Source organism: Nematolebias whitei, chromosome 14 (assembly GCF_014905685.2).
Source record: "Nematolebias whitei isolate Nwh7 chromosome 14, NemWhi1, whole genome shotgun sequence".
Taxonomy (NCBI): domain Eukaryota; kingdom Metazoa; phylum Chordata; class Actinopteri; order Cyprinodontiformes; family Rivulidae; genus Nematolebias; species Nematolebias whitei.
In genome coordinates this window covers 6,959,480-6,982,761 of record NC_056511.1, presented here as the reverse complement: position 1 = coordinate 6,982,761, position 23,282 = coordinate 6,959,480, and the positions used below count along the sequence as shown (strand labels likewise).

General features: G+C 42.3%; 1 protein-coding gene across 1 annotated transcript in view; it reads left to right on the top strand.

Annotated features, from left to right (window-relative positions):
• Nucleotides 1-17,560, top strand: part of myo7ab (myosin VIIAb) — a 41,437-nt gene extending 23,877 nt beyond the window's left edge. The window contains exons 22-47 of the mRNA XM_037687803.1: nt 979-1,185; nt 2,087-2,263; nt 3,015-3,104; nt 3,971-4,101; nt 4,246-4,372; nt 4,689-4,808; nt 4,952-5,125; nt 5,228-5,455; nt 8,484-8,651; nt 8,725-8,842; nt 8,913-9,039; nt 10,300-10,469; nt 10,547-10,737; nt 10,970-11,091; nt 11,165-11,322; nt 11,472-11,625; nt 12,169-12,324; nt 12,401-12,506; nt 13,918-14,031; nt 14,722-14,809; nt 14,895-15,010; nt 15,239-15,424; nt 15,664-15,780; nt 15,885-15,968; nt 16,049-16,168; nt 17,224-17,560. Coding sequence (XP_037543731.1) covers nt 979-1,185; nt 2,087-2,263; nt 3,015-3,104; nt 3,971-4,101; nt 4,246-4,372; nt 4,689-4,808; nt 4,952-5,125; nt 5,228-5,455; nt 8,484-8,651; nt 8,725-8,842; nt 8,913-9,039; nt 10,300-10,469; nt 10,547-10,737; nt 10,970-11,091; nt 11,165-11,322; nt 11,472-11,625; nt 12,169-12,324; nt 12,401-12,506; nt 13,918-14,031; nt 14,722-14,809; nt 14,895-15,010; nt 15,239-15,424; nt 15,664-15,780; nt 15,885-15,968; nt 16,049-16,168; nt 17,224-17,319 — 3,645 coding nt within the window. The 3' untranslated portion in view covers nt 17,320-17,560. The remainder of the gene's footprint in view (nt 1-978; nt 1,186-2,086; nt 2,264-3,014; nt 3,105-3,970; nt 4,102-4,245; nt 4,373-4,688; nt 4,809-4,951; nt 5,126-5,227; nt 5,456-8,483; nt 8,652-8,724; nt 8,843-8,912; nt 9,040-10,299; nt 10,470-10,546; nt 10,738-10,969; nt 11,092-11,164; nt 11,323-11,471; nt 11,626-12,168; nt 12,325-12,400; nt 12,507-13,917; nt 14,032-14,721; nt 14,810-14,894; nt 15,011-15,238; nt 15,425-15,663; nt 15,781-15,884; nt 15,969-16,048; nt 16,169-17,223) is intronic.
• The last annotated feature ends 5,722 nt before the right edge of the window (nt 17,561-23,282 follow it).

Genomic DNA, 23,282 nt, shown 5'->3' with positions numbered 1-23,282 from the left:
TTGGGAGTGCACACTGTAGCTGCACTCACAAAGTGACATGTAGGAGGAGATGTATGAAGGCAGCAGACCAAGAAGTGATTTAAAGATAAAAATGTACCAGTGAATACAGGGTGGAATGGTGGGTGCGATGGTTACAGACAGTTATGAATCTTAGCGTGCTGTGATGGGCAGCATCCAACAGCTGCAGAGAGCTTGTAGGGGCGTTCATGTAAATGATGTTACCATAGTCAATGGTGGGAAGGAAAGTTGCAGTTACAAGGCATTTCCTAGCATTCAAACTTAGACAGGTTCTATTTCTAAAAAAAGAAACCCAATTTTAATTTCAATTTCTTTATCTAGTTTTTGATATGAGGCTTAAAAGAGAGATGTGCATCGGCCAAAATTCCCAAGTATTTGTAAGAATCAACAAACTCAATAGGAACACCATTCGAAGATAAGGTAGAAGGAAGGACTGCTGGTACCAACGTCCTGTTTGAAAACAAGATCCCTTTGGTTTTATCAGCATTTAACACCAGTATGAGATTAAACAAATCTGACTGGATGGTGTCGAATCCAGACTGTAAAAGCTGGAAAACCTTAGCAGCAGTTTTAGCTCGACAATAAACAACGGTTTCATCGGCATAGAAATGTAAGGATGCATCAGGGGTGATCTGACCTACAGTACATTACTTATGTAGATTGTGAAAACAGTGGGTCCTAAGACTGAGCCTTGTGGTACACCAGCTGGAAGTGGTACCATTAGATGAGGATGATGAGGATGAAGGTCAGAGTTTTTTACTTTCTGTTAACAAAAGAACTCAAACTTAAAGCTCTCACATTATTTTCATAAGCTCCTCCAAAATATTTACACTCCTCATTCAGTCTGGAGGCAGATCACATTTCCGACCTCCCAAATGCTCTAAATAATATTCACTCTCATTCAGCTTCTTCTCAGTCTTTTAAGTTTTCCAGAGGAAGTGATGTCACCTGTTTCCTCAGGACTTGGAGAAGACGCCTCGAGGTGAGGAAGCAGAAGAGCTGCTGAACGAAGCTCCTCCACTTCCTGACGAGGACGAAGAAGACTTGTCTGAGTACAAGTTCTCCAAGTTTGCTGCCACCTACTTCCAGGGTGTTTCCACTCACTCCTACATCAGACGGCCGCTGAAGCAACCTCTGCTGTTTCACGAGGATGAAGGAGACCAGCTGGTGAGAGCGACCAGCTCGAACCTCGACTCGAGTCTGTTTCAACCAGAAAAGATGTTTCTGTTCTAGTTACGAGATCTATGAAGATCTATGTTGGTCACAATATTAAGGAGAAAAATGCTGGTTTTTTTCATGTACCCTTTATTTATCCAGGTAGTCTCATTGAGTCACGAGAACTCATTTTCAAGTTGATGCTTTCCTCTGAGAGCAGGCCTCATGGATTTGTCTCAAGTTATTCTGGAACAAGTTTTCTGTCAAATAAAAAGAAATCAAATTGATTTTAAAACTAGAAATGGCACATTTTACTCACAGTACATGTTTAACTTTATGTTTATTATAAAACGATGTTTGCGCTTCATAACACGTAAAAATATGTTTTTCTTCTTTAAAGATTAGATTTTTTTAAATTTGGAGAAATCCACTGTCAGTGTTGCGATACATTTCAAAGTTCATACTTGTGTGAAACAGTTGAAAATTAATAGTTTTTGTGTTTGTATAAGTTTTAAATGAATCATTTTATATCCAAAGCTGCTGCGCCTCATGCATCATTTTACTACAGGAGCTCACGCTGTAGCCTTGTTGTTTTACAAGTCGTTATAGTTTTTGAACGTACTTGTTTGATTTGTTGCTTTTTTTATTGCACTGAAGTGAGTTTTTCCAAGATTGAGGACATGTTTTATTTTTTTGAAAATGGAGCATTATGTCCTCACATCCTAAACACAAATTTTCTAATGAAAAATGTGAGGTTGATGTTAACAATGTTTTATCACCGTGTTATTAGGTAAATACTGTCAAGCAGCTACTCTCATTTGATCCACTCTGACCTGAAAATCAAATGTAAACAAACTGCAGGTTGACCTTATTTATGCTTTTCTTGTGACACAACCCCCGTCGTGTTCTGCAGGCAGCGTTAGCTGTGTGGATTACCGTGTTGCGGTTTATGGGGGATCTTCCAGAGCCAAAATACCAAATGGTCATCAACGACGGCAGCGAAAAGATCCCAGTCATGACAAAGATCTATGAAACCCTCGGGAAGAGGACCTACAAGAGAGAGCTGCAGGAGCTGCAGGTGGAAGAAGAGGTGAGGCGAGGATGGTTAGTAGAGCTGTCATTTCTAACCTGAGCCCGGTCCCGCCCGACCTGGGTTAGGGCCAGACTGGGTCATAATAATGTGCTTAATGTGCAGACCAGTTCGGTGTCGGGCTTTTGTTTGTGTCAGCCGTCGCGCGCCGCTGACGATCCAATTATATGGCACATGGCTTGCCGTACAACCAGCCACACGTGGCCATTTGACTGCGCGCTGACCGGCCTTGAAAGAGGTAAAAAGTTCAGTTAAGCTTCAGATGGACCACTGCCAGCGATCCATCAGCCCAAATGGACGTTCAGCCGCTGCACTCAGCGGACGTGCGCGGCAGATGACCCAAACAGGTGAGATCACAAAATATCTGACATGTCAAAGCAGGGTCCGTGTCTGAATAATGCAGAATGCAGGCAGAAGCAGGGGAAGCATTTAATGCGCTTTGATGGCCATGAAAGGACAAACACCCCCTCAGCTCCAATCATCTGCCCCCTTTAAATCAGTCACGCGTCCGCTGACCGTTAATAACTATATAAGCAGTTAAAGCTTAATAAAAAATGTTGGGGGAGGTTTGGGGTTCCGTCATGTAATTACTGTTAATTCGTCGGGTCGGGTGGGGTTCGGAAATTATGGCTACGGGCTGGGGCCAGTCAGATCTGATTTTTTGTGCCCGAATGCAACTCTACTGGTCAGTGTTTCATGTTAACACCCGTCAGGTTTCTTAAAGGTTTCTATAATGTGTTTGTGTCTACAGAACAGCTCCACGGACACTCAGAAGAGAAACAGCGTCAGACATAAACTGGTGTCTCTGACGCTGAAGAGGAAATCAAAGATCACAGAGGAGGTGAGGCTCGTATCAGCCACAGCTTTTAGAGACATGAATATTGAACGTGTTGTTTTTGTTTTTTCACGTCGCTTGTTGTTAGGCTGCAGTCAAGTTAAGAGTCAGAGGTAACAAAACTAGTAGACAATTGAAAGAACGTTTGTTTTGCCGTTACTGTATCTTATTTCATATACAGTAGTTCCTCATTTATCGTGGGGGTTTCCATAACCACCTCCTCCCCTCACGATAAGTGAAAAACCGCAAAGTAGGGGTAGTAGTAAGTACCAGTTTATTTTAGTATATATATATATATATATATATATATATATATATATATTACTGTATATATATATACTGTATATATAAAGGTGTTTTAAATCCTTCCTACCTTCTTGCAATATTCTAAATAATGTTTCTAAACTCTAAACGCTCTAAAAGAGCACAGAATGTCATGATTTCATTTCTCTGCCATCTGCCAGTGCTCTTGGCCACGCCCACTTCTCTGCTGCAAAGAGGAGATATGACACAGCTGCAGGAGGAAGCTTCTCCTGCCGCTGTGGGCTGCACACAAGTGCAGCAGGTGCTAATTTATTTTAAATAAACAATCCATGCCGATCATGCGGCTCATCCGTCAATCAGCCAGTTGCGTGTCATGTCCAATTTTACTTTGAAAAACCACGAAAGAGTCCGCGAAAGTCCAAACCGCGAAGTAGCGAGGGACTACTGTACAGGTATATATTTATCATTTTTCGTTTGTTGTAAGTCCATCAGGTGTTAATGTAAACTTAAATATAAAAAATTAAAAACAAGAGTTGAAGGTTTCCAGGATGATGTGAACTTTTCAACACCTCTAAAGTTGTAAAGTTTTATATTCCAACCTGTTTCAGGTCACCAGGCGGCTCACGGAGGGCAGCGATTATGTTCTGCAGGGGAACAGCATGCTGGAGGACCGACCCACCTCTAACCTGGAGAAACTTCACTTTATTATTGGAAACGGCATCTTACGGCCGGCCCTCAGGTCAGCATCTTACTGTATGACGTCATCTCAGGGAAACACAAAGAAAAATACTCATGACAATCAGTGTAAAGTTTTAAGGAGGCACCGCGATGTGAAGAAAAGTGAAGAAGTATGTTTTGTTAATCAGTTGCTTTTGTGTTTCAGAGATGAGATCTACTGTCAGATCTGCAAACAGCTCAGCCAGAACCCATCCAAAAGCAGCCACGCCCGGGGCTGGATCCTTCTGTCGCTCTGCGTGGGCTGCTTCGCCCCCTCAGAGAAGTTTGTCAAAGTAAGAGCGTGTAACGACCAAGTTTCATTTGTTCGTCTGTTTGCCCGGTGAAACTTTATTAAACACGGACAACATAAAGTGGGGTTCAGTTTACAGCTGATATTTGGGGTTTGAACAGGAAGTGAAACGAGCCAATAAAAATATTTTTAAATCTGGTAGATGGCTGCCGGCCATGCTCAGGACTGAGAAGATGTCTGTCTGTTCTGCTTTCATATAAAATATGAAGATTCTTTCTTCTGTTTCACACAAAATAAATCTGACATTTAAATGTCTTCTGTGATGATTTGGTGAAAGTTTTCTCTCTTCTTTCTGTCAGTATTTACGGACCTTTTTGAAGAACGGTCCTCCTGGTTACGCTCCGTACTGTGAAGAACGACTGAGGAGGACTTTTGTCAACCGAACACGAACGCAGCCGCCGTCCTGGTTGGAGCTGCAGGTACCGGACTGTGAGAGCTGCGGTCTGCTCCCTTCAAACCTGAAACGCTCTGTAAAGAGCAGAAGAATCTGATGATAAATGTTTTTACCTGTGCAGCACATGTTCAGCTGATGAAAACTTTGAACTCCGTTTGTTTCCTTCAGGCCACGAAGTCAAAGAAGCCCATCATGCTGCCGGTGACCTTCATGGACGGCACCACGAAGACGCTCCTCGCAGACTCTGCCACCACAGCCTTCGAGCTGTGCAACGCTCTGGCAGACAAGATCAACCTGAGGGATCGTTTCGGCTTCTCGCTGTACATCGCTCTGTTTGACAAGGTGTGATCTAAACTAAAACTGCCAACTTGTACATTTATTTCTACCGTGTGATGTCCATACAACAAACACTCGACTCGCGTGACGGGGTCATCTTTCCGTCAGGTGTCGTCTCTTGGAAGTGGCAGCGATCACGTCATGGACGCCGTCTCGCAGTGTGAGCAGTACGCGAAGGAGCAGGGCGCGCAGGAGAGGAACGCTCCCTGGAGACTGTTCTTCAGGAAGGAGATCTTCAGCCCCTGGCATGACCCCGTCGACGACTACGTTGCCACAAACCTCATTTACCAGCAAATCGTCAGAGGGGTGAAGTTTGGAGAGTATCGCTGCGAGAAGGTGAGCCCCCAACATCCTAACGAGGACGTTTTTTTTACCTCTACCTGCTGCTTTTCTACATGTTTAAGTGTTTTGGTGTTGAGCTGATGCGAGTTGTATTTGTACAAGAACATCATTTTTTTTTTAATAATCTAATCATCGATAAGGACTCTATTTTTCAAAACATCCTGAGCACCTGAATTATTTATTCACTAAAGAGAAAAGAGTCGACAGTTGCTCAGATGATTAATTACGGACTAATTTTTTTTTTAACTACATAAACCCCACGCTGCTTGTTGCAAAGAGTCTACAGTGTAACGTGTATAAAGTGTGATATATACATTCTTTAGACATCTACGGGTTAATACACGCACACAGGATTCTAGGTTCTAAAGATGAAATGACCTCAGAAACTCTGACAAAAAAAATGAACAAAGACAGCATTTATTGAACAATTTAACATAACACCTTCTTCTTCTTCTTTCGGCTGCTCCCTTCTTCTGGGGGTCACCACAGCGAACTCAGTCACACGAAGACTTGGCAACTGTTTTTACGCCAGATGTCCTTCCTGACACAAAGACCGCCGCGCTACCACAGCCCTCTGTGTGGAGCAGAGCTGCTAACTAGGGCGCCAGGGGGAGTAGATGGTGGGGGTTAAGGGCCTTGCTCAAGGGCCCAGAGTGGGGCAATTGAGGGTGGAGGCAGGTGTGGGTGCTTCACCTATCCCACCTCTATTTTTTGATGTTGTCGGTACTGGGAGTTGAACCGGTAATCTTCCCATCACAGGTCCACCTTCTCTAACCTCTGCACTACCACTCCCTTAGAGCTTCTTATTTAACCCCTGGTTCACGCTTCAGTTTTGTCTTTTTTTCAGTCATTTTAATCATTTTCTTGATTTTAGTGTCTTTGAATCCCCTTAAATGTCACTCATGTTCAATCAAAAAACTAAAAAAAAATACCTGAGGGCTATAAAAATCTTTAAAAACAAAGTTTAAAATAAAAAGTTCAGAGCTCTGAAAAAAATGTTCAACGACCCAGTAGTATCCAAAAATGTTCAATCTGGTCCTCTGGACATTCAAAAAAAAAAAAAGTTGTCCTCTTTAGTATTATGATTTTCTCTGATGGTTGTCAGCACCAAACTGGTTGATCCACTCTGAGAAGGTGCTATTTAAGAGACTGAGCTGAAAACAGCACCTCAGACTGAGGAAGTCTCTCGGATGAAAGACGAAACGTTTCTACATTTTTTTGCTTTGTTTTGTTTTTTGTTTTTTTGAATGTCCAGAGGACCAGATTGAACTTTTTTGGATTTTTCTACCTGGATTATTGAGCATGCATCAGGAGACCCAGTAGTATATTTTTTCAGTTGGCATAGTTGTTGATGTTCTGGTTCACCACAGGTGAAGTTATGGCATCCAACTGGTTCCTGGCTCATCAGTCCAGAGGTAGCTCAGCCTTCAACAGTCCGTCTGAATCAGAGTTTAACTTAAAAACCAACCGGAGAAATCAAAAGAAAAGAAATGGACATAATCTCCTCTCCAGCACCTCTTGCAGTCAACTTTGGAGTAAAACTCCAGCTCTACTCTTTATTCCTTTCTTCACCTTTGCATGTGTGGCTTGTATTCATTGTTCTGGAACTTTTTTATTTTCTCTTTTTCTGCCGGAGTGTACGTTTTTCTGCCAACAGCACCAAAACAAAAGAAAAACATTTATCCGTCCCTCGTTTATCGTATGGGATCTGTACCCTGAAGCTCCGCAATAAGTGAAAAACCACGAAGTAAGGATACGGTAGTTCAAGTACAGTAAACTTTATATTAAGGCTTTATAAACCCTTCCCACACTCTTGGAATGTTCTAAACTCTTAAACCTACGTCATTTTAACAACACGATACTAAATTTTACTGACTAGCGCTGCAGAACAGCAACAGCTCTGGTTCTGGTCCAACTCTTTGTTTTTTTTTTCTGACTGTTCGTTTCTGCAGACCTGTCCTGCAGCAGTGAAGCCCACACATCGGTCCTCTAAACTCTTAAACCTACTAATGTTAACAACATATATACAGTACTTATATGTAAATTAGCTACAAAATTTTACTTACCAGGCTCTGCAGTACAGGAGCGGCTCAGTTCCGGTCTGACCCGATGGATGAAAAAAGTCCCGGTACAGCATGACTGAAGCCCACTGCCCCATCCAGCTTGATGTGCACGTGCTGCTGCCCAGGATTTAATCAACCACCTCTGGCCTGGTCCAGACCAGCACCGCGCGACCAGAACCTGACTGAACCCTGTCGTCTGCAGCTCCCAGGATTCGGGTCACACTGAGTCCAGATCTACTGCGACTCACCTGTGAAGATGCAACTTGAAGGAAGATCGTCAGAATTATTTGTGACTTTCCTGCCAGTCCTGTGAGCTGATCCTTACACAACTTCTGACTTTGCTGCAAAACTTTCCCTCCATTTGCAGAAAGCAGCAGTTGAAAGAGCAGTGTTGACTTCTGGGAAGTGATGGCTTCTGGGTAACATAGTTTTTTAGACTGGCAAAACGGTGAAGGCTTAATGAAAGAAAACTACAAAATGGCGGCACATTTTTGGGGGGGGCGGGAAATATTATGTACACGTAAATACTTTTAAAAAAATAGAGAGAGTCCGTGAAAAACGAACCGCGAAGTAGTGAGGGACTACTGTAGGTTAAAACCAGGTGGGTTGCATCAGGAATAAATGCAAAAAGTTTAAAAAAGTAAATCATGGAGGCAACAAAGACAGAACAGTCTGAGCAGGATGGACAGCAGCAATACAGATGTGTTGAAAAGCTGCGTTATTATCTTCAAAAACATAAAAGTCAATTAAAAAAATGTATATTTCCCCCTCGTTGGTGAGGCGTTGCCCAATTGTCCCCGTGGACGAACCGCCCTGATCAAAGGATTGTCAGGAACTGGAAACATTTGTTTTGGATTTAAATCAAACAAAATGTCCGCTATTTTATTATATTCAGTTCTTAAATTGACAGAGAAGTCAAATAAATGTGTCTTGATGTTAAACTGTGTTTGTTTCAGGAGGAAGATCTGGCAGAGCTGGCCTCTCAGCAGTACTTTGTGGATTACGGCTCTGAGATCCTCCAGGATCGTCTGCTCAGCCTCATCCCATCCTACATCCCCGACAGAGAAATCACCTCCACAAAAACCACAGAGAAGTGGGCTCAGCTCATCATCAGCACCCATAAAAAGGTACCACAGGTGCCATTGCACCCCAAACCAGCACTTGTTATTAGGCAGTAACAAAGCTGACCTCACCGTGCAGGGATTACACAACAAACGGAGGCCGAACACACAGAAGGTGAAGGAGGATGTGGTGGATTTTGCTCGGCTCAAGTGGCCTTTACTCTTCTCACGTTTCTACGAGGCCTTCAAGTTCTCCGGTCGGTAACGTCCACTCCATGATAAACAACGTTGGACGTACTGATTTTTAATGAAGGCCTCTGCTCACAGGGCCCAGTCTTCCTAAAAATGACGTCATCGTGGCAGTAAACTGGACAGGAGTTTACTTTGTGGACGAACAGGAGCAGGTTCTTCTGGAGCTGTCGTTCCCAGAGATCACAGCTGTGTCCAGCAGCAGGTACGATGACAGCGTTTTATTAAAGCGACAACAGATGGTCCCCTCCACTGCATACACAAACAGTTTCGTAAACATCTGTTGAGAGGTCTGAGGGCTTAAGGTTTTATTTACTGTCCTCTGAATTCAGAGTTACATTTATTCACGTTTAGATTAATTTAAAATGATTGATATTCACCTTATTCCTCGCCCCCATGCTGTCTTGCGTGAATTATGGGCGCGACTTTTGGCACGGACCAGAACCAGCTTTTGTTTGTGTGAACATTACGAGCTAATGTAGTTTCTCCTATCACTGTGGATTTAATTTAAACATGTAGGAACACCACCTGTCAGAGCTCCAACAGGACAATATAATCATACAGCTGCCTGCTGGGGACGAGGGATGGAGGACGACCTGAAGAAGTGGCTGCAGATTACATCTACCAGCATACTTAGTTGAAGAGATGAACAACCTGAAAAGCTCTGTGGTGTATTAGTATCTACACAATAATACAGTCAGCCACATTTTGTTCAAAGAGATGGGACACAATCTTATTGACCTTAAAGCAAACACAGAGCCCAGCCAAAGCCTTAAAGTCCTCCATCACTGAGAAAATTATAATACTAAAGATGAACAAATACTATAATTTGTGCCCTCCATACACCTGAAATCATACCTGATGTTCTTGTCAATGTTTTCAATCCTTCTGAGGATCCGGCGTCTCTTCTTCAGTGGTTTATTGAAGTCTAGACACAAAGTAGGATGCAGGTTTTCTTCTGTCGGCCATTTGTCAACGTGAAATGAGCTCACATCCAGCGTTTTGGTTGGTCTCTTCAAGTTCACATTTTTCAGTCACTTCCTCATCTGTAGGTAGGAGATGGAAACTATACCACTTTTCACAGGAACACTTTCTTTGTTTTGGGTCCGTGTTCAAAACTCTGTTGTTGTAGCCACTGATTTAGTTTGGTCTGGTTGTTCTGCAGCCCTGAACACAACAGGTACCTGAACTCAGCACGGCTATTTTAGTAAACTTTACATTTAAATAAATGTGAACAAAACAAAAACAGTGTTTTTATCTGCTGAACTGAATGAAAATTACCTTCAAATAAACCACGGTCCGTGCTTCACTACCATGGTTAACTAATGCTTCCTGCTACTTCCTGTCTGACAGGAAGTTGTACCCATATTCATTTATACAGTAGAGCCCCCAGGAACAAGGTGGATAACTTTTAAATTGTTATTTTTAAAAGGTATTTTGTTCAAACTAAATTTTTAATTTGCAGAGGAGGTAAACTCCAGGGTCAGAGTTTTACGTTGGCCACCATCAAAGGAGACGAGTACACGTTCACCTCCAACAACGCAGAGGACATCCGGGACCTGGTGGTCACCTTCCTGGAGGGTCTGAGGAAGAGGTCCAAATATGTGGTGGGACTGCTGGATTGTCCAAACCCTGGTGAGCTCCGGTCTCGGCCTAGAACAGGTCCTGCTTTTATGAGCGGCGCTGTAATGTCTTTGATTCTGCTCCGGCAGTGGGGGTAGATTCCACCTTCCTGAGCTTCTCTAAGGGGGATCTGATCATCCTGGACGAACACGACGGAGAGCATGTGATGAACTCGGGCTGGGCTCACGGCATCAACGATAAAACCAAACAAAGAGGAGACTTCCCTGCTGACTGTGTCTACGTGCTGCCCACCATCTCCAGGCCACAGTATGACATCGTGGTTAGTGTTGCAGAACAATAACCAGCTGCTCCGTCTCTCTTCAAAGAGCTCATTCTTGTTTTTATTGAAAAGCTTCAGAGGTCTAATGATGCCTTCACTGATGTCGGTTTTTTAACTTGCTCTGGAGTTGAGGTGAAATAATAAAGACTGTCCTTTGTTAAACTCTGCACATGATTCAACGTGGAGCTGGTGCTGGCTTTAATCCGCATCACTTCCTGTTTGTCTGTCCCAGGCTCTGGTGACGATGACTCCAGATCAGAGGAGAGAGTCCATCAGTCTGTCTCAGATGAGTCTTTTGGAGCAGGACAAACCGAAGGCCTACACCCTGGAGGAGTTCTCCTACGACCACTTCAGGTGCAAGTACCAAATGTTTCTCACCAAGAAAGCACGTGGAGAGGAGGAGAGCGTGACGCGTGTTTGTTTCCAGGCCTCCTCCAAAGAGCACTCTGAGCCGCGTGATGATCTCTAAAGCTCGAGGGAAGGAGCGTCTGTGGAGCTGCAGCAGAGAGCCCCTCAAACAGCCTCTGCTGAAGAAAGTCCTGGTCCATGATGAGCTCTCCCAGGAGGCCTGCCTGGCCTTCACAGATATCCTTTGTTTTCACTTCTCTGTTCGTCACCATAAACACGTTTGCTCAGCGTTGGAGCGAAAACGAGATGAGAATCAGGATGAGAACATACCCAGATGTTTGTCTCCCTCTGCTTCCCGTTACTGACGTCCTTGACGGTGTCCGTACCTGTGATGAAGTATATGGGCGACTACCCGTCGAAACGAGCGCGCTCCGTCAACGAACTCACCGATCAGATATTTGAAGGAGCTCTGAAGGCAGAGCCGCTAAAAGATGAAATCTACTGTCAGATTCTCAAACAGCTCACAGAGAATCATATAAAGTACGTCTCTAACGCAGATTGTCAGCACCTGCCTCTGATTTTCTTACAACTGTTCAGTAATAATCTTGTCTCGTTGTTTGATTTTTAATTGGAGAAATTAACAATTAAAATAAGCTTATTAAAAACATCAAAGTTCATTCCCAATAATCCAGGTAAAAAATCCAACAATGTTCAGTCTGGTCATCTGGATGGTTTCTTTTTTTTGTTGAGACGTTTCGCCCTCTATCCGAAGGGCTTCATCAGTCTGAGGAGTCACAAACTGCTTTCCCCACTAAGCAGTACACTCCTACAGTGGACCAACCAGTTTGCTGGTGATAAGATGGTTTCTGGGGGCTGTCCTGTAGAAGTGTACTGCTTAGTGGAGAAAACAGTTTGTGACTCCTCAGACTGCTGAAGCCCTTCGGATGGAGGGCGAAACGTCTCAAGAAAAAAAAGAAACTGTCCAGATGACCTGACTGAACATTGTCACATATTCAGCAACTAGTTTTTATATAACGAAACTGGAGCCCAGTTTCTGTTTGAAACCCTGCAGTATGTGTGCAGGTACAGCGAGGAGAAGGGCTGGGAGCTGCTGTGGCTCTGCACGGGTCTGTTTCCTCCCAGTAACATCCTGCTGCCTCACGTCCAGAAGTTCTTCCAGGCCAAGAAACATCACCTGCTGGCTGCGGACTGCATGCAGCGGCTGCAGAAAGCCTTACGGTCCGTCTCCACGTCCCCCGTCTTCCATGTTGGTTTCTGCAGCTGCCTCATTGCTCCTCTGTGTTACTTGAGACAGAAATGGATCCAGAAAGTATCCTCCTCACCTGGTGGAGGTGGAGGCCATCCAGCACAAAACCACCCAGATCTTCCACAAGGTTTACTTCCCCGACGACTCAGACGAGGTCAGTATCGTCCCGTTTGTCATTTTCAGCCTCGTTTTTGTTGCACCTTAAATATTAACTCTTCCTTTTGGTCCAGCTGTTGCTTTCTAACAAACACACTTGTTTAAATAAAATGCTGGGACGTTTATCTTTTACAACGGTTTAAGAGTATTTTAAATTTAGAAAAACTCTTATTTAATTTGTTTTCATACATTTAAGAGAGTAATTTTGATGAATTGCTCATTTATATTATAAATATTCTGTTTGAGCTGTGATGATGGTTGGAAAAGTTCAACTCTTTAAATTTTTATTTCAAGATTAATACCGTATTTTTCGGCCTAAATGTCAGTTTATTTTTCATAATTTACATGCCCTGCAACTTATACACTGAAGCGACTTATTTATGGATTATTTCCCATATTTATTAACTTTTTTTGGCTGAGATGTGACCGTTTTCATTAATTCTGACTGAAAATATTAAACATTAACATTTTCAGCTGCTAGATGGCACTCGAGTTGTATGGCATGCCGTTGTGTCATGTAGAAGTGGCTATTAATGACAATTGGCTTGCCATGGAGCTGCCCCGGTGAAATGCAGCTGATTTGACCATTGAAGTGCATTTATTAAGTAAAAGTTCAACTGAGACACACGTTTGATATGATGTTGAGCAAACAAATAGTTGTTTTAGGTGCTTATCTTGTTAAATTTTGAAGAAATGCACACTGAGTCCCCCCCGTGCACGCTCCTACTTCCGCGTATTAGCTTTTGAAAATGTAATTAATTTGACCGTCAAAGTGCATTTATTAAGGAAAAGTTAAACTGAGACACACCTTTCCTATAACTTGGAGCAAACAAATAATTGTTTTTAAGTGTTAATCTTGTTAAATTCTCGTTAAAGTCCTCTCGTGCACGCTCCCGCGGCCGCCATTTGGCAGCCAATTGATTTTTGGCACAACACCGGCCCACATTTCCGGGTTGTCAGCAGTGACGCATAATAGATGCGACGTATACGGCGAAGCAACATATTCATAGATTTTTCCACTTTTAGATATTTATGGACTGATGAGACATGTACGGCAGAAAATACGGTAATTACACCCAGAAGAACTTAGTTCATTGGTTATATTATGCTTTGTTTGTGTCTTAGTCTGTTAGTCTATAAATCTGTTTGTTATTCATAGTTTCCTTTGTTTATACAAAATGTAAATATGTGGCCAACGTGTGAAATTTTAACCAATAATTCCGTTTTTTTTTTTTTTTTTTTCAATCACTTCGTACTCAATTTATTAATCTGTAAGCATCAGTGAGGAGGAGGGGCATCTAATCTACACAATCCTTTAAATTATCTAAAATTTAAATCCAATACTGTCCACAGTCTTTTTGCACGATCGTCCTCTGCAGGTTCGACTCTGGTAGGTTTTGTGTTTGTAGGTGTTTGAAGTGGAGTCGAGCACGAAGGCCAAAGATTTCTGCCACAACATCTCCGGACGTTTGATGCTCAAATCCTCCGAGGGCTTCAGCCTTTTCGTAAAGATCACAGACAAGGTGAGGCGTCCGTTTGTGGTTCGACATCAAGTTTTTATTGTCACAACCATTTGTGGGCTGATTGACACACGGATTCAGAACGAGACAGGATTTAGTTTTGTTCCTCTGGGAGTTTATCATTTCCAGTCTTGCTGTAGAAGAGTTTTCCTACATTACCTGTTATTAATGGTCAATATGTTGTTTATTTCTTACCTTGCTTTGATAATAGTTTTTGTTGAGAGTTTAACGTTTTTTCGGGGGGGGTTCAGTCTTATTTTCCGTTTGTTAGCGAGCTGCAGCAGTTGGGGGACCGTTCAGTGATGGACAACACATGAATGTTCTGTTGCAGCTGCACTGTTTGAAACGACCAGTTGTGGAAATCGCTGCCTAGTTTCACGTGCACAGTTTAGCAAAATGCATTCTTGGCTGTGCACATCATTTTATTGCCCACTTCCACAGCTGCCTCCATTTCTAAGATTTATTCTGCTGGAGTACAGTTTCTACAATAAATATTTCTCAGTGTGGTTTTGTGATACGTGTATTCAACGTGAAGCGACAGGCCTGTGTGTCGGACTAACATACAGATGTTTCACAGCCTCGTGACAAGGTCTTTACACGGTGGTTTACTGATCAACATTCAGTCTGTTCAGTTTGCAGTTCCCTCTCAGACATGCAGGTTTTAGAATAAGTGTTTTTTGTTCCTCTTTGCAGGTCATCAGTGTTCCAGACGGCGACTTCTTCTTCGATTTTGTCAGACACCTGACAGACTGGATCAAAAAAGCGAGACACGTGAAAGATGGTAAAGAGGCTGCTGTTAAAAGTTCAGAGAGTTGATCGTCCGTGTTTCTTCCCCCTGCGATGACTCGTCTCACATCTGTGTGTAGGAAGTGTAGTCGTGGTGCCTTCACTGACCTACCAGGTGTTTTTCATGAAGAAGCTGTGGACCAACACGGTGCCAGGCAGAGACTCTATGGCCGACTCCATCTTTCACTACTACCAAGTGAGCTTCAGTTCTTATACCGTTAAACTACACGAACAGAACTGAAGCTGATGTTTGTCCTCCAGCTGGACCGGTGTAGTTCAGTGCTGTTGGACAGAAACGGACCCGAGGAGAGTAAATGCTGCTGATACAGTCGTTACATATTCATTTTAAAAAGCAGCTTATTAAAAATAAACATGTTCCACGTGTAGCAGTTTGCTCAGATTAAACTCCGGTGTTTCTGTTCAGGAGCTGCCCAAGTATCTGCGCGGCTACCACAAGTGTTCGAGGGAGGAGGTGCACCAGCTGGCAGCTCTGATCTACAGAGTCCGGTTCGAAGAGGACAAATCCAGTTTCCAAAATATTTCCAAGATCCTGAAGGATCTTGTCCCCCAAGACCAGATCAGGCTTCTGAGCCCAGAGGACTGGAAGAAGGTGAGTGGACCACAACAACTGCATAAAACCAGGTTTAGTCAAAACATACCAGATTTGTTTTATTTATTCATAACTGGAACTTTAATTTGTGGTCACATTTTTTTTCTTACATGTTCTGAATCAAATACAATGCGTCATAAGCGAATAATTAGATTTTACAGAAGCACATGTGGGTATTTTGTAAAACCTATGGATGATTATAAACGTTAACGTAAAACCATTTGTGTTTTTCCCGTCAGTCCATCATGACTCTGTTCAGCAAACAGTCAGGGAAGACGCGTGAAGACGCCAAACTGTCCTTCCTCAAGATCATCTACAAGTGGCCCACGTTCGGGTCGGCCTTCTTTGAAGTCAAGGTAAAACCGATTTTAGAAAGTAGTAAAAGATGTGGAGCAGCTTATCAACCGTCTGCAGCAATTACAATTATTTATACTGTTAACTTCCATCAACCCACCCGCAGCAAACAACCGATCCAAATTACCCAGAAACCCTTCTGATAGCCATCAACAAACATGGAGTGAGTCTGATTGATCCAAAGACGAAGGTGAGAGCACACTGAACACTTCAGGTTAAACGCTTTAGCTGTAGACTGAATAATGTGTGTGCTAACCCGACTTCCTGCAGGACATCCTCACAACTCACCCGTTCACCAAGATCTCCAACTGGAGCAGCGGCAACACGTACTTCCACATCACCATCGGGAACCTGGTTCGAGGCTGCAAGCTGCTCTGTGAGACGTCACTGGTGAGCCCCGGACTTAACGTTCATACCCAAACCACTGGTGGCACAAGGGGAGGTTTGTTGCAGCCATCTTGCTAGGTGCCACACCCTGCGTTTGTTGCGTCAAATTTGTGAGAACAGGACAAAGTTTCCTCGCACCACCCTCTGTAGTTATCTACAATTACTTGTATATATTTTTCCCACATAACCTGTTGTAATGGAGCTTTCGTCTAGCAGATACTCTTAATTCACCATGAACACATTTTTCTCATAAAACAGGTCAATTGTGTAAAATTTTTAGTTAGCCAGTAGATGCTACATGTGTGTGAATGAGAGGGAGGCCGGTGGAACAGTGAGGTCACAAAGGTGCAGGACTTTAAGGACTTGGGGTCCAGGAAAATGGGGAGTGTGGTAAAGAGGTGAAGAAGAGTCCAGGCAGGATGGAGAAAAGTTTCAGGAGTGATGTGTGACAAAAGTGTCAGCAAAGGTCAAAGGAAAAGTTTACAAAGACAGTGGTGAGACCAGCTGTTGTTTGATCTGGAGACAGAAGTGGCAGAAATTAAGATGTTTCAGGTTCTCTTTAGAAGTGACAAGGATGGAGAAGATTAGGAGAGATCAGACTGAGATGGTCTGGACATGTCCACAGGAAGGACAGTGGGTATACTGGTAGAAGGATGTTAGAAATGCAGCTGCAGAGAACATGGAGGTAGTTGGAGTGGTGACCTCTGAAGAGGAGACAGACGAAAGATGTTGACTCCCACAAACAAAACATGATTTTATTTTTTTTTGCTACGCTAACAGTAACCATGTAGCACCTACCAAGATGGCTACAAAATCTCACTCAATTTCCATTTCTGTTTGCACAAGTCTGATAAGAGCCCAAGTTTATTCTTCAGTTTTTCCTCTGAACAGCAGAACTATTTATTATTTCAAACAAGAGGCTGATTATCAGACATTGATCCACTTCTAGTCAAATTAAGATTTACTGGAACTTTAGGATAAAAGTGCAGCGTTTACTCAGTAATATCTGAAAGTTTCATCAGTAAAAAGTGCTTCATGTGCATTTCTATCTGTTTCAGGGCTACAAGATGGACGACCTCCTGACCTCTTACATCAGCCAGATGCTGGCCACCATGACCAAGCAGAGAACTTCCCGAGGCAACAACAGCAAGTGACCACAAGATGCACGTTCAGCCCCGTCTTAACTCACCTTTTGCCTTTAAAAAAAAAAACTTCTCCAAACGTCTGCGCTGTCGTTGTGTCACATCAGACAGACACCTGGTAACAACAATAAATGGTAAATTAGAGTCGGCTTTGTGTACTCAACTTTTAAATCACTTAAACTATAATCAAATAGCTCAGAAGGTCAAACAGTTGTACTTGAGTAAGGATTTAAACTTTAGTATTGGTGGATTCATATCGAGAAGCTTTCATCTCCCCTGACGTTAGTTTTGATGCTATAAATAATTTGATGTCTGGTGGAACAGACTTCATAAAACAAACATCTACACGCCTTCTGTCTTGTAGCTTTTTGTTTTTTAATCAAGTTTAAATGTAGCTTTAGTTTCAAAGACGTGATTTGTTTTGTGCACCTTTTTGTAAGTTAAACTGTTTACCTTTTAGTTTTTATCATTTTTAATGGAAGTCATGATCAGGTTTCTGTTCTGGACTTCATATAAACCCAGGAGGAGTTGGTTCCTGTGAACGTTCTGTAGAAAATAAAGGTTTTGTAAAGAAACGTGACGCTCTGCTCTGCTGACACTTTACTGGAAACAAAACTTTCATTTTAACCACAAACTTGGTAGAAAAGATGCATCAAATCATTTAAGCTCTTAATGTTTGTTTTTAAGATATTTTATGGATGAAACCTGTTTACATTAGTAGTTCATTAAAACATCTGTTAAACTAATTCATTCAGCTTTACTCAAATCATTTAATATCTAAAGTAAAAGTGAATACAGTCTCTCGCTACTTCGTGAGTTTTCAACCTAAGATTGTACAGGGCACAACTTTAATATTACGTGACTGGGATGGTACGGAGGGGGGGAAAAAAACTTGACAGGTGCCGTCGTTTTGTAGTTTTCTTTCAATAAGCCTACACTGTAACACAAGTCAAAAGAACTACACTACCCAGAAGCCAACAGTGCTTCTGCCCGCTGCTTTCTGCCAAAATGGCACAATAGAGGGAGGATTTATCTATGAAGCTCACAGAACTGGCAGGAAAGTCGCAAATAATCCTGAAGCTGAACTCATCCTTCACGTTACATCTTCACTGGTGAGTACCTGGGCTGCAGTTGATCCGGACTCTGTGTGACCCAGATCCTGAGCGATGAGGGACTACTGTAATACACTTTAACCTGAGAGGATTAGGTTCATAGTGGTTTCATTTGATCCAGTTTTGGACTTTGGACTGGAACCATTCAGTGATTTGTTACCAGACCGGTTGTCTTCTGACAGTTTGAGCTGGAGATGGACCAGATGTTCCCCAGATGTGAGGAGAGGTCTGGATTAATGCAAAGAAGGATTTAAAACTATAACCATTGGTTTAAAGGATGCATCATATTCAAACTGTACAGGAAGTGCCTGAAACGTTTCCAAAAACCCAAATTTAATTTAAATGCATTTTCAGAGTTGTTTTGAATTTAAAGTAAACGCTGCTCTCGCCCCCTAAATGAAATAATAAACATCTGGGTAGACTTGTGTTAAAATCCAAATGGGTTTGATTCACCGGTGAAAGAAGGTGAAGATCAAATCAGTGAGAATCCACATCAGGTCGTCTGGACTCTGAGGAAATCCTGGATTTTTTTTATAGAAATAATCCAACAAAGAACTCCCCTCTAGACTTCCCCATTTGTTTTACATCAAACTCTACAGGTTGAAATTAGTTTAGAAATAGTTCCTTTAAATTATATTTTAACCAGAAATTACTTTCTTTTGAGCCATTTTAACAATTTTTCATCTGAGTTTTATGACTTTAAAATCTGTTTTTTTATCAACTACCTTCACAATAAAAGCATCCCTTCAGAAAGGTTTCATCATCAGATTCATGTGATTTTACTGGAAACGAGAAGCTTGAAATGGTCAGAGCTACAGAGAACAGCGTTTGTAATCTGACTCACCATGAGGACCTGAGGGGAGCTGATGGTGACCGAGCACCAGACCAGAGAGCAGAGCCACGGCTGGTTGATGACGTGCAGGTTGGTGATTTTTCCTGCAGCGTACTCTCTGTACATGAGAGGATAAAGTCATGTTTGTACAAACTTTACATTTTAATAAAACCAGGATCCAGGTATGAACGCACCTGATGAGCTCAGCGGACATGGTGCTGCAGCGCAGATTGAGTTTAATGTTTCTCTGCAGCTCCTCCAGAGGGGAGGTGACTGAAGTCTGCAGGAGCTCCGGGTCAGTGAGGTGAACCAGAAAACAGCTCTGAAGGCTGCAGCAGCTAAACTCAGAACACACAAAGTAACACTCATCAATCCAACACTGGGATTATTATCTATTATCACAATCTCAGATTATTTCAGCTTGCACTAAATAATCCATTTTATCATTGAATGTAAAAGTGTCGCCTTCTCAGATTATTGATATTCAGCTTCAGATGTGGATTCTTTAAAAAGACTTCAAGTCAGAAGTTTTAATTTAATCTGTTTAAAAATAAGTTGTAACAAATCTGAAACCCTTGCACACACTTCTCTAATTTCAAACCAAACCATTAAAAACTTCAACACGAACATTTGTGTTATCTTCATGACAAATATTTCACAGTATTCAAGTATTTTGATCGGGTTTTCAAAGTTCAGATGAACTCGACTCGTTTAGATTTAACCTTGCTCTGTTATCACCCGCCAACATGCAGAGGTGATCATTTAATGCCGTGTCTTTGTTAGCAAAATATCTCAGGAGCCAGGGGGGTTAATGTAAAGTAGTATAATTCAAAATGTCCATCATAGAAACACAGAAAATGAGTTACTTTAACAGATTTGAGCTAAAACTTGGTGTAGGAGTAGCTGAGAGTCTCTGTACTCTAAGGGTTAAATCACAGCGGGGAGATGATCCATGAAGGAAGTTTGTCTCAAAATGTTTTCACGACCCAGGAAGAACCTTCAGATCAGCTCCGACTCTGAGAAGCACAAACTGAAGATAAACAGTCTAAACTGGCTCCAGCCTGACCCTTCCTGGACGTTAAACCGTCTCACCTGAGGGGACCGGATCATGGACGACCTCCAGCATACGCTGGATCCAGTCTCGTCGGTTCGGTTGAGCTCTGGGCGGTTGGTGCAAAGCAATTACTTCCTGAGGTGAGCTGGACTGGGAAGCTCAGTCCTCACCTCCTTCTACAGGTGTGCAGTGGAGAGCATCCTGTGCTCCAGCATCAACGTGTGGCATGGAGGCTGCACAGCTGCAGAAAGAAAAGCTTTGCAGAGAGTGGTGAAGGCTGCACAGAAGATGTTGGAGTCAGTCTCCCCACCATCACAGACATCTACACCTCCAGATGCAGGAAGAGAGCCACCTGCATCATGAAGGACCCCACTCACCCAGTACACACACTTTTTGTCCTGCTCCCCTCAGGATGGAGGTTGTGGAGCATTAAGTGTAGAACCACTAGACTGAGGAACAGCTTCTACCCTGAAGCTTTTACTCATGAATCTCTAACCAGAATAATCACTGTAATGACACTAACTGGTGAAATGTGACTTTATCCATGCTGCTGATTATCCATGCTGCTGATTATCCATGCTGCTGATCTTACCCATAAGCTGCTGTATTCATACCCATCTGCTCACAACGGACTCATGTTCAGGCTGCTGTTTAATGCACCGTATTTATATCAGTGTTTAGTTTATATCTTAGATCCTTGTGTACAGTTTGTTTTTATACTTTACATTTGTGGTATTTTTGGATGTAACTGGGACCCTGAGTACACAATTTTGTTCCACATGTACCATGTGATGCTAATGACAAAGTGACCTTGAACCTTGAAGATCACCAGTTTGTGCGTCTGCGCTGCGAGTTGGAGGAAGACCTGTAGGCTGCAGACAGACTGGTTTCCTGCCCTCCCCCAGTGACCCAGTGGTTTCGAACAGATCATGCTGAAGGGGATAACCGATCGATCAATCGTCTATTATTGTGACGCAACTCTGCTCAGTGAGTTTCCATCAGCTCAGCTGCTGTTGCTCCGTTTCTACCTCCAAACTTTAACAACGTTTGAACCATTTGACTAAATGGCCAAAGTGATGACGGCGTACGGCATCAACGCTTCCGTTTCTGTTCAACGTTTAACACCTAATCAATAATCACACCTCTACATTTACCAGTGGCTTCTTAAATCTTATCTTATTTAGAGCGGAGTGTTTTTCTGACGGAGGAACCAGGACCGTTCAGTTTGAACATGGCAGCCAGGGTTTGGTCCTGTTGGTTTTTTTATTTTATTAATCCATAAGTTTAGAAAATAAAAACAACATCCACACCAAGCTTGTTACATATTGTTCTTGTGTTATGTAATTAGTTATTTAAAGGTGTTGAATTACTTTCAACATTCTTCAATTAAAACACACTTGAGCAGCATACTGTACTGTTTTTATTTAATTTAATTTGTGGATTGATTCAGTTGTATTGAAGGAAAACAAGTGTAATTTACAATATCTAGTAAAAACAAAAAACTTTTATTTAACATTTTATAACTGTACACTATAAATTGATAGTGGATTATAGATATTTTTCCCAAAATTGTGCCATTTCATTTTAAAGAAATTGGCACATTTATGTATTTTTCATGAGTAACAACTATTTACAGTATTTACAGTGATTCACAGCTCGAGACTGAATATTAAAAATATGAAGGAACAAAAGGGTGATTTGTACATTTTATGATTCTTACTGCGTTGATATAAACACATGGATGAAGGTGTTGAAGTAACATGTCAGCAGACTCCTCGTCCACACTTCTTCTGCAACACGGAAACAGCAGTAAGCCTTGGTTGTAGAAGCTGTGCCCCTGCAGAACATCTGGACTGCTCCCTGGTTCTGGCCTCTGAGAAGACGTTTCCAGTGACACGTGCAGAGACTGAAGATGTTTGAAGTGTGGACACAAAACACACGGGAAGACTGCAGCATCAGAGGAAGAGCAGGGAAGTGTGGAACAGAATGATGCTACGCAGGACTTCTCAGGTGGGCACTGGTAAAACATCTGTGGCACAGGACCACATCTGGATGGTACCAGCTCCAAACTTAGGATGTGCGATAAGTGGTTGGGACTCCAGCTGACGTAGCTTTTCTCCTGCTGTCACCCAGTGAGATCTAAAACAGATAACTGTTTTTAATCACATACATATAATAATACTTAACATATTTAGCTTTAAACAAGTAATAGATTCTAGTTTTGAAGATGAGCTGAAACATCAGCAGAACAAAACGGACTTTGCTGCTTCCACAGACAGTAACCAGTGACCACAGACAGTAACCAGTGACCACAAACAGTAACCAGTGAGCAGGAAGACGTTACTGTGAGCTCTCAGTACAGAAGTTGTCCATCATATGTCAAAGTTCTTCATCTGTCAGAAATGAACAGGAACTCTAATGAACATGAGCCAACCGGCTTTCTGACTGTTTCAAACCTGCAGTTCCTCATTTTTCTTCACGAACCTGAAGCACCTAGCTCTGACAACTCCCCGTCCCTCGACAATATTTGACCTGCAGTTATGAAGAAGCACAATTTGAACAAGCATAACATCTTATAACTAACATCTAGTATGTTTTCTTTCACAAATTGTAATGGCAAACACATAGAATGTTAAACTATCATTTAAAAGTTTATACCACGTCTGTCTCAAATATTCCAAATAATTTAGCACATTAATTGGGCTTTATTACAATGTTTATGTATAAGTTGTAGCTAACGGTTAGCTCGCTAAGCGACGTCTTTTCTTACCTTGATAGCTGTTGATATATTCCTCATGGAAGAACTTTTATCCTTTCTCAAGTTTATTGGTTCAAGAATTCATTGCTGCGATTTCCTCCACATCCGCAAAAGAAAAGTCTTTAACTTGCAATAACAAGCAGTGACCCAGCACCACGAGACGCTACTTACAGTTGTCGTGAAAAAGATCTATTCCAGGATGTCAGGCGGATGATCCTC